The following is an 11,215-nucleotide window of genomic DNA, read 5'->3' as shown; positions in this document are numbered from 1 at the left end:
TGACATCAATATTAGTGAATCTTTCAATTCATATAAGTCCCTCATGGTCTCTAATCAATGCGTAGTAGTAGCTGCATGAGTTAAATTGCCACTATATAGAGGTAAGAAGGCTCATGGTGCAAGGGATAACTCGTGAGGATTTTGGAGGATTTTACACTTGAGTCTTGTGGGAGGTGCCTGAAAAGATAGGCAGGGGCCGGACCATAAAAGGGCCTTGTTTGGGCATTTTCCTGAATGCTGGGGTGAGCCAGTGAAGGTTTGAAACAGAAGAATAACCAGATTTGCACCTTCTGAGAGACTATGCTGACACTAATGTCATGGGTGGTTTGGAAGGGAACTGAGACCTGTGCTGAGACAAGGCTGGTCTATCATGCTAGTTTGCAGGAAGGATGAGAAGAAAGTGAAGCAAGACCAAGGCAATGGGATGGAAGAAGGTACACAAAGGAGTAGTTAATAGCACTTGGAAACTGACTGTGTGTTGAGGGTGAGGAAAGGCAACAATCTATGGCCATAGCTGGGCTTCTGGCAGAGGCCGCACTACACATCCAGCTCAGATAGAGAATAAGAGGAGGGGGAAAGAGGATGAATTCAATGTGGATGTGTTTCGATTAAGTTTAGTGGGACACTTAAATACTGATGAACGGGGGTCTGGTGGGAAGTTGATGATAAAGCTGGAATTCAAGAGTGATGTCTGAGCTCCATGTAGAAATTTGAATGTCACCAGCGCATAGTGGGTGGTTGCCGAAGCCATAGATATATCCAGTGGATTGCTTTGCTCAAGCTAATATATAATTTTGGATGAAAGAAGCGCAAAGTAAATTTCAAATTGAACCTTATTTTACTTGGGAAAGTGTACAACAATTGTAGTAAATGTTTGTGGACTGACTGGATGAACATAAGGATAGAGAGGTGATTAAGTGAATAAAAAGTATGAGTTCATGAAAATCAGTAGATGTTCTCTTTTACTTTATCTCATGACTTATTTCTATTTTAGCTCTGGCATGGAAAAAAAGGCAACATTTGGATGCAATACACAGAGATCTTTAAAAATCAGTGAGCCTTTTTTTTTTTTATTTTAGAAATAGGGTTTCTCTCTGTTCCCCAGACTGGAATTCAGTGGTACGATCATAGCTTACTGCAGCCTCGAACTGCTGGGCTCAAGCAATCCTCTCGTCTCAGCCTCCCACAGTATTGGGGTTATAGGCATGAGCCACTGTGCCTAGCTGCTTTTCATTTCTAAAGCCTACTAATTTCAGACCATTTCATATGTGTTATTCCTATTTGGTATTGATGCCCTAGTAGTGACCGATCAACTGCTTCCTTTGCAGCAAACCCAGATGGAGATGACCAGCAAGTGACAGACCTGTTCAGCAAGCAAACATGTTATTTTGCACTTGACTTCCCTTGAATAAATGTGAGCCTCCACTCTACAATCCTTGCCAGAGACCAAGTGGTTTTAAAATAAAGACAGATGTGTGATACCACGCATTGGCTTGTAACACCCGTATCTTATATAAATGGCCACACTGTAGTCCCAGGGTCTGCAGAACAGACCAAGACTCCTTAGTAATCAATCACATCACTATCAAGGCAGTAAACAGGGAAGGGTGGAAACATGCCTTCCACTGTCATTGATGGAAAATTTTACCTTGACAGGGAAAGGTAGTTCGGAACCTTCTTGAATCATTGAGGAACTGCTTAAAATGCACATTTGTGGTCTAAAATGTCCAAAATATTTTAACACGTCACAACAGGCACCAAATGGTTTGGGCAATATCAGGTAAATTATGAATCCATTTTGTAATTTGGGAAGGTCATTAGGACACAGACTCATTATCTGCTGAGACTTTTTTGTTGCTTTCCATTTATTACTCTCCTTTGAGTGAAATGGAACTGTGAGAGCAGAGCAGAGACCTCAGTTCACTCAACCCTGACACACTACTGGTGTCTATAATTTCACCATAAATTTGGAGAGGGAGAGACAGAAATTGCAAATGCAGGGATTTAAATCCCCTTGTGCTGCATTTGTTAAGCTGAGCAGATTGTAAACTGCCTCTTGCAAATATGATATGCATCTGGGCATCAAGCTGATAATTCTGAACCACAGAATCATTCATTTGTGTGATGCTTCCCTCCAGAAGTTTCTGAAATTGCTTCTGTAGTCATTATGTATCCCAGAGCTGTTCAGTTTTAGTCTGAGGATTAGAGAGACGATCTGGCTAAGGAAGTGAGAGGCCTTTTTCAATGAGATGGAAATGACAAATTTTTCTGTGTACATCATCACAATCTTTACAAATTATGCATTTGAAGTACTTGGTTTGGGCTTTTCTGAGGAAAGCAAAGAGAGATGTGTAGAGTCATCAACTTTGTGTTAGAAACTTACAGGCACATCGATGACAAATAAATTCAAATCATTTAGACACTCTCATGGACACTTCTGGCCCTTCTAGTGAAAAACAATCTGTGTGTTTTTATACTTTCTGTCTCTGGCAGGGCCCTATCCTCTTACCTCCCTGATCAGAAGCAATTTCTTTTGCTTCCTGTTTTGATTTCTAAAAATTTAGTTACATAAGTATTCCATTAATATATTTCATTATACAAACATAATTATTGCAAATAACATTGCAGTCCCTTTTGATGATTGTGAAATTCTGATGTTTTCCCCCACCTATGGCACCCTCTTTCACTTCTGGTTATAAGCAATGTTAACAGTTTCACGTGTATCCTTCCGGATCTTCTAGGTGTGTGTGTGTGTGTGTGTGTACAAACATGTTATTGTAGACAAATATCATACTACAGCTTCTTTTTTTTTCACTCAATTACACATCTTGGAGCTGTCACTACAGGGATCTATTCCATTCTTTTTATTTGTTTTTACTGTTGCATAATATTCCAGAGTATTGGTGCACCACCATTAACTTCTTCAGGGCTTCTGAATTTTCACTGCAGTCTACCTTACCCTGAAGAATCTTGAAAGACCCCTCGAACGGCGAATTCTTCAAAGTAAAAAAAGAGTACATCGTATTAATTTTATTGGGAAAAAGCTTACTCATTTCTAAGCTCCCCAATCATACTCATTTATGCTATACCACCAAATACCATTAAAATGAGCACCATTACTTCACAGTTAACATTTCCTAATGTAACTCAACCAGATATTTTCCCACAAATTACCCTATACTACAGCTATTTCCGTTCTCTCATTCAGCGTTTACAGATTATACACAGAAGACTTTGACCTATTTGTTAATTCAACAAATCATTATTGAGCACCGACTATTTGCCAAGCACTGCTGTGGGTGTTAGGAATATGGTAACAAACAAAACACAGAAAAATCCCTCCTTTCCTGGAATCTACATCCTCGTGCAAGGCAGATAACAGAAAAATCGGTAGGATATAAAGGATGTTAGACAGTGGTATGTCCTGAAGAGAAAAAAATACGAAGGTGGGAAAGGTGGTTTATTTAGAAGGTGGTTTTTGAATAAACACCTTCAAGAAGCCAGGAAGGAAGCCGCGCGGATGTCTGGGGGAGAAGCCTTCCTGATCAAGATACCCCGTGGGAACAAATGATTTTTTCTGACAGAGAAATGGCCGGGGTCTTTCTGTCCTGCAGTTCATCATTTGGGTTCTTGTCCTTTATCACTTCCTACCAGTGGAATTTTTTTCCCAAGGAGAGTTGACTAGAGCTCTCCTGCAGAAATGTCGAAAGGCGATCATATTTTTCAATGAGAAATGAATCACTCAACATACAAGGTTTATAAGATGAGGGAGACCAGGGCACATAGGGCACTCATTTTCTCCTGGGATCAGGGGTGCTGGCAGGAGAACTGTGGTTGGCTCTCTGACAGAAAGATTTGTGGAGCAATTTGTCTCTGCTTGAGGCCACAGGATAGAGAGCAGGGAGGGGGAGGCCAAATATTAGCTGAAAGAAGGGAACTCAGACCCAGGAAAAAATGAGCAAATTTTCTTCTTTATGACCGAGTATCTGCTTCTCCATGGCTATGTTTAGCATTCTACATACTGCTTGGATATAAATCCCAGCTTTTCTAATTCTTAGTCGGATAATCATAGGCAGATCACTCAATCTCTCTGAGCTTCATTTTCCATCTGTAAAATGGAAATGATAATAATAGTAGCTATCTCCTAAGGTTGATATGGAGGATTAAATGAGATTGTAGAGGTAGAGACTGTGTACTTTGTGTCTGAAACATAGCGAATGATCAGTAAGTATGCCATCATCATCACATCACTATCACCACCACCATGATCATTAGTTCCTGAGCTTAACAGGAAATAAGTTCAGGGGTAGAAAGGCATTATTCAGTACTTCTTTAAACATCAATCAGTGTCTCACAGAGCTTGGTACTGAAGATTCAGCTTAAAGGCTGTCTAGATAAGTAAACAAACCCCACACTTTGGGAAGGTAGGAGAGGGTTAAGGATTTTCAGGAAGGTGGTTATGTACAAATGGGCTTCCTTGGCACCAGAGAAGGGGAAGGGAGAAGGAAATGGAGACGTTTTTGTGATATCAAAGTCACCTGTGAGACAGGATGCTGAGTCGATGATGACCAGGAAACTGCTTGATGTAAACGTCTGTGAAATGATGAAGAGGCCTGTGGTGAGAACCACCCAGAGGCCAAATAACCTCACGTGGCTGCATTCTGTGTCTCTTTAGTCTCAGTTTGTTCTCAGTTGCATGGAAACAACCAAAGTTGACAACCAAATCTTTCAGCTACAAATCTACCTCACAGCTCAAATCTACCTTAGAGCTAATCTGAGCGTGCAGGTGTCTCTAAAAATAACCATGTTATGTTCGTTTTGTTGGGAGGCTCTGTCTAATAGTTAAAAATGCTCGCTAGCTAGTCAGGCTGAACTGACCTGAGTTTGAATCCTGGCTCTTTTTTTTTTTTTTTTTTTTAACTAGTTGTGTAATTCTGGACAAGGTAGATAATGTCTCTGGGTCTCAATGTTCTCATTTTTGCAGGGACATGATAATATCTACCTAATAGGGTGATTACGGAGATGAAGTGGGATAATGCAAATAAAATACTCAGCACAGTGCCCAGCACACAATAAATGCATGTTGGTGTTTATGACTGAATCTTTTGTATGAATTGTTTTCTGGTTAATGGGGAAATAAGACAAAAAAATGTAGAGGAAGAGAAGGGAAATAAGAGATATGGAAAAGAGGGGCAGGATGTTAAAAGCTGATCCTGGAGACAGGCACTTGGTGATTGCCAAAAAAAAAAATAAAATCCTGAGAGAGAAAAAGGATAAAGATGGCAGAGACTCAGAGGCAGAAGCTCAGCCTTGTTTTTTGCCAAGGTTTCATCCATCTGGCCTTGGCTTCTATGCTTGCTTTTCCTTCCAAGTGGCAGCTTCCAAGCCTGATGGTGAAACCCAGGGCCGGGAAATAGAACATCTCTGGATCACCCTAAACTTCTGCACTCAGTGAAGGCATTTAAGAAATAAACATATTCTTCTTTTGCAATACAGAATTCCTTTGAGACTAATACAAGAGACAAGCCTGTCAAGTGAGTCAGCAGTGACCACAGGCTGATATAATCCAATTGCTTTTTGGCTGACAGCTCAGGCAGAGAAAAATTCACTCTGATCCAAAGGTAAATGTAGTTTAAATCTCAACACAAAATTCTGATCCTCCCTAATCAGCTTCTATTCCCAGTCTATGATGACCCCAGACACCAGAAATAGCAGAAATACCATTAAGACATTTCCTACTGTTTGGGGTATAATAATTTAATCATTGGTAAAGGTAAAATGTTCAAAGGGTAGAATAATTCAGATTATTTTCAGGGTCTAAGAAAAAAAAAATAGTCCAGGTGTGGTGCCTCACACCTGTAATCCCAGCATTTTGGGAGGCTGAAGTGGGGAGATCACATGAGCTCAGGAGTTCGAGACCAGCCTGGCTAACATGGTGAAACCCCGTCTCTACTAAACAAATACAAAATTAGCCAGGTGTGGTGGTGTGCACCTGTAATCCCAGCTACTCAGGAGGCTGAGGCAGAATTGCTTGACCCTGGGAGGCAGAGGTTGCAGCAAGCCGAGATTGCACTACTGCACTCCAGCCTGGGGGACAGAGTGACAGTGTGTCTCAAAAGAAAAAAAAAATGAAAAAAAGAAGAAAGAAAGGAGAAAGAAAGAAAGAGAAGAAAGAAAAAGAAAGAAAGAAAGAAAAAAAAAATAGAATATCTTTCCTCAGAATTGGATAATAGTAGATATTCTAGTGCACCATCCAGCACAGATGGACATACAGAAAATGAACATAAACTTGCATAAGTGATGAGATAATCTAGAAAAATACAACACATGGTTAACTATATCCTTTTTTTCTTTTATGGGAAGAATGGCTGGTCTGAATAGACTCCTATGGTGTTATGAATTCTAATCAACTACAAAACCAGAGCGAAACTGAAGTTCTAAAATGGATTTTCAGTATGATCTCTTCTGATGAGCCTTTGCAAACACAGTAATTTAAGACACCAAGTTGAAGCCTGGATCTGCATATCAAAATGTAGGGCACGCTTACTTAGGAGGAAGATCAAAGGGCAGTTTTTACATTATAGAAAAAACTAGCTTGACCATGAAAAATAATTGCTTTTATAAAAAATTAAATCATTTGAAGTCATGTATTATGATCAACCCCATCTGTTCAACACACACACACACACACACACACACACACGTTTTTAGGAAAGATGAGAAATTAAATGTTCATTTCAAATTGTTGCTAAATTGCTTTCCTGAGATGTTATATCCTGGACCTCCGGGATGGCTGTGATTGGAATCTGTCTGCCTTTATTTCTAACATGAAAACACCATGGCCTGCCTGTGCAGAAGGTGACTTCCCAGGTATTTGAGCACCTTGGGGAAGCTAATTTCTACAAACCACAAAGGAACTGTCTTATTTCCCTATTCAGGCCTCTACCTTGTATTCAGCACTTTACTTCAGCCTGCCGAAGGCTGAACTTCCTTCAACCCCTTTGAGCCCTCATCTGAGGTCCATAGTTCCTTAGCTGGTATTGCTGAGGCTGTAGCACAACCTCACTCACCCCTGCCAGGGCCTCAGCTCATCACACTGCTCATTTAGCTATGAGCTTGATGTGCAGTCCAGGGTGACACTCAGAGAAAACAGAGCCTTCTCTTCTTGGTGGGGTATAATATTTAAACTAAGGCCTATGCTTTAAGATTTGGGGCTCAGTTTTGCCCTTTCGATCCGTCTGTATCAATACCTGAAAGCAGTTTTTCTTGAACTCATTTTACTTTGATTTTGAGATCCGCTTTTGATGCTTCTTATTTAATAAGGCACAGGCACAGGCCTACATTCATTATTTAGACTAGAACTGATTTTGCACTTGATGTTAAGAAAAAACTGGCACGCTTGTTCAGGGTAATTGCATAGAATGAAATGAATGCAATTTATGTAAAGGATTATTGAAGGAATAAAAAACTTCCAAGGTAAGCCTGTTAAATCATTCATTTAGTAACTGACTGACATTTGCACAGATCTGGATCCTGCGCTTTGCCAGATTTTAAAGCAAAGCAAAGAAGCAATTATTTAAAAGTGGTGGTGAAAAACAGTACTGTAAGAAATCCTGGAAGGTGGATCTATTTTAAGTGATTATTCTCTCTTAAATAATGTAATTCACAGACTATGGAACTAGGCCCAGGGAATCATCTCTCAGCCTGTCTTCACCTGGCAACCTTAGGCATTCCAGCATTAGAAGATAAGTGCAACGCCAATGACACCAACCACTTCTTTTTGAATGATTATCTCTTATTCTTTTAAACATTTATATTTCATTTTATCATTAAAGTTTTTGCTATGCACGCACTACACAGGTGCAGTTAGGCTTAAAGTCTAAGTCTAGGATTCTAGCTCCTTGAGAAATGCTTGTTTCTCTTTTTTTCTCTCTTTTTATTTTTTTAATTGAGACGGCATCTCCCTCTGCCGCCCAGACTGGAGTGCAGTGGTGCATCTTGGCTCACTGCAACCTCTGCCACCCAGGCTCAAACGATTCTCCTGCCTCAGCCTCCCGAGTAGCTGGGACTACAGGCGCGAGCCACCACATCCGGCTATTTTTTTTGTATTTTTAGTGGAGACGGGGTTTTACCATGTCTGCCAGGCTGGTCTCGAACTCCTGACCTCAGGTAATCCGCCCACCTCAGCCTCCCAAAGTGCTGGGATTACAGGTGTGAGCCACTGAGCTCTGCCACTTGTTTCTCTTTTACGTTTCCACTTAATATCTAAACCCATCTGATGCAAAAAACAAAACAACAACAACAAAAAACTGATGTGAAGAAATTGTAAATCTATATCATTTCCTCTGCCCTACACATAAAAAGTCTAAAATTGATGAAGAGGTAAATGCAACATTTTCATCAGTTAATCATTCTCTAGACTTAATAAAAACATTTCTGGCAATCAGAAAAGGGGAAAAATCTTTAATTGATTTCTCAGGTAATTTTTTTCCAGATATTGTACATAAAGTGTTCTTATGCTCTCTATTTGGATGTTTCAGGAGACATACAAATGAAATACAGTACATAGACAAATGAAATGCTAATAAGAAGTAGGATGATATTAAAATACCCTTACTTTGCCTGTATGGAACAAAGGCAGTCTACTCCATCGGGGAATCAAAGCAAATGTGAATAAGAGGTTTCCACCTTGCAAAACTGTGAGCTTCATTTGCCCTGGAGAGAACTACTAGGCAAGGCTTCACATGACAGTGCCTGTAGGGATGTCCATGGGGCTGTGAAGCGGGTGTATTGTATAGAACATGCAGCTGCAATGAAGGCGTGGAGCTCAGGAGAAGCAGCCACTGACAATGCCCCTCCTGGCTGCAGGGTCTTCTGTGCAGCCTCCCATGGATCGATATACCAGTTAGTTAAAACACACATCAGTATTTTCTGTCCTTTAGCAACGATGATGATATTTGCCACCAGCGAGTGTGATCTGTGAGGCGATTTTAAAATGCAGTCCTGGGATTCTGCTGTATTGAAACACCTTTGATTTTCTATTTGAATACTTCCAAGCTTTGTAATTATGCCATCATGTGCTCGTGATCATAAGAAATTAATTTTAAACTAAATATTCTTCAGTATCCCTTTTCATATATATTTTCACCTCATATACATAGTTTGGGATAAAATAGTGTAAAGAGTATAGGAAAATGCAACAAATTAAAGGGTAGGACATTAAATAAAACACCAATTTACCTTGTTCTTCAAAGTTTTTAAGGTTCAAAAATTTATTGGTATTTTAAGCCAGTGGTCCCCAACCTTTCTGGTACCAGGGACCGGTTTCATGGAAGACAATTTTTTCACGGACTCGGGGTAGCGGGATGGGGGTGGGGGATGGTTTCGGCACGAAGCTATTCAACCTCAGATCATGAGGCATTAGATTCATCAGGCATTAGATTCTCATAAGGAGTGCACAACCTAGATCCCTCGCATGTGCAGGTCACAACAGGGTTCGCACTCCCATGAGACTCTAATGCTGCTGCTGACCTGACGGGAGGCAGAGCTCAGGCAGTAATGCAAGCTCTGGGGAGCAGCTGTAAATACAGATGAAGCTGTGCTCACTCACCCACCGCTCACCCCCTGCTGTGTGGCCTGGTTCCTAACCAGTGCCATGGACTGGTACTGGTCTGTGGCCTGGGGGTGGGGACCCCTGTTTTAAGCAGTGTAAGAATTATTCTTTTTCAGAATATCTACCTCTACTGGGATAAGATCACGTTTCTTTACTGTGAGCACACAGTAGGTGCTCAATAAATGCTTGTTGCAAGAATGAATGACCAGCCAGGCACGGTGGCTCAAGCCTGTAATCCCAGCACTTTGGGAGGCTGAGGCGGGCAGATCACGAGGTCAGGAGATCGAGACCATCCTGGCCAACATGGTGAAACCCTGTCTCTACTAAAAATACAGAAAAAATTGGCTGGGCGTGGTGGCACACGCCTGTAGTCCCAGCTACTCAGGAGGCTGAGGCAGGAGAATCGCTTGAACCCAGGAGGCGGAGGTTGCAGTGAGCCGAGATTGTGCCAACGCACTCCAGCCTGGCGACAGAGTGAGACTCTGTCTCAAAAAAAAAAAAAAAAAAAAAAGAATGACCATATGTTCCTATTTTTTACCATAATAGGTAAAATCTATAAGTAGTGTTATTTTTGCCTGCGACATTTATGTAACAAAACAAAGTTCAGTTTTAGAATTGATTTAAAGTAATACAATAAGAATGGAACATTTAAAGGTTGAAACATAAAGGATTAAACAAAAGTCTAAGGTCTCCCCATGAGTTTCTAAATATAGCATGCTTAACCAGGAAAATGAACACGAATATTTGTAAATAAATTTCAGATGAAAGGAAATTTTCAATATAAGCTGTGTAAGTTTAAATTAACATAAAGAAAACACAATTGTTTGTAAAAACAATTATACACATTGAGAGAAATGATAACTCTCTCTAAATTTGCATTCTCAATATTGTCTGTGCAAAATTGCTTGTAGTGTCCTCAAATGGAAATCTGTGGCCAGGCGCACAGAGAACATCCCCTTAAATGGTACATATTGAGGCAAGGCGGCCAGCTGTCTCCTTTAACTAGATGGAGTCTGGCCAGGTCACGGCTGTGCTTTCAAACAACTGGTCTGGATATGTGAGACCTGCAGAACAGGCAGCAGCAGCTGGAAGGCATCCTGTATGTACGTTGTACTGTTGCAGCCCTGTGAGAGGAGAAAAATGAGGTTGAAGGGTTATTTTCATAGTTCAACCTTGACAATACTTCCAATTGGATAATGTTCCCACTCTTCAACCCACCCCTCAATATTGGATTATATTTATCTTGCAATATTGGTGCTTAAAGCAAGTGTAAACACATGCTTTTGGATGGGGCATGTCCAGCTCTCAATTATCTATACTAACAGAGAGAATAATTCACTCAAAATGAGGCAAATCATTTTCATGGAATTTTTTTTTTTTTTTTTTTGAGACAGAGTCTTGCTCTGACGTCAGGCTGGAGTGCAGAGGCACGATCTTGGCTCACTGCAACTTCCGCCTCCCAGGTTCAAGCGATTCCCCTGCTTCAGCCTCTCGAGTAGCTGGGACTACGGGCATGCACCACCACGCCCAGCTAATTTGTTTGTATTTTAGTACAGACAGGGTTTCACCATGTTGGCCAGGATGGTCTTGATCTTCTGACTT

The 11,215-nt window shown here is 40.8% G+C and overlaps 1 protein-coding gene across 3 annotated transcripts in view; it reads right to left on the bottom strand.

Moving 5' to 3' along the window:
• Positions 1-8,446: 8,446 nt before the first annotated feature.
• The window catches only part of FAM114A1 (family with sequence similarity 114 member A1), a 78,170-nt gene continuing 75,401 nt past the window's right edge, over positions 8,447-11,215 (bottom strand). For all 3 annotated transcript variants that reach the window (XM_063603512.1, XM_008957566.4, XM_024928676.4), the window contains one exon: positions 8,447-10,737. In XM_063603512.1, the coding sequence (XP_063459582.1) occupies positions 10,636-10,737 (102 nt within the window). In that variant the 3' untranslated portion in view covers positions 8,447-10,635. The remainder of the gene's footprint in view (positions 10,738-11,215) is intronic.

This window comes from Pan paniscus, chromosome 3, assembly GCF_029289425.2.
Source record: "Pan paniscus chromosome 3, NHGRI_mPanPan1-v2.0_pri, whole genome shotgun sequence".
Classification (NCBI taxonomy): Eukaryota; Metazoa; Chordata; class Mammalia; order Primates; family Hominidae; genus Pan; species Pan paniscus.
Note: the sequence above shows the minus strand (reverse complement) of the source record. Positions and strands in the feature narration are given on the sequence as shown.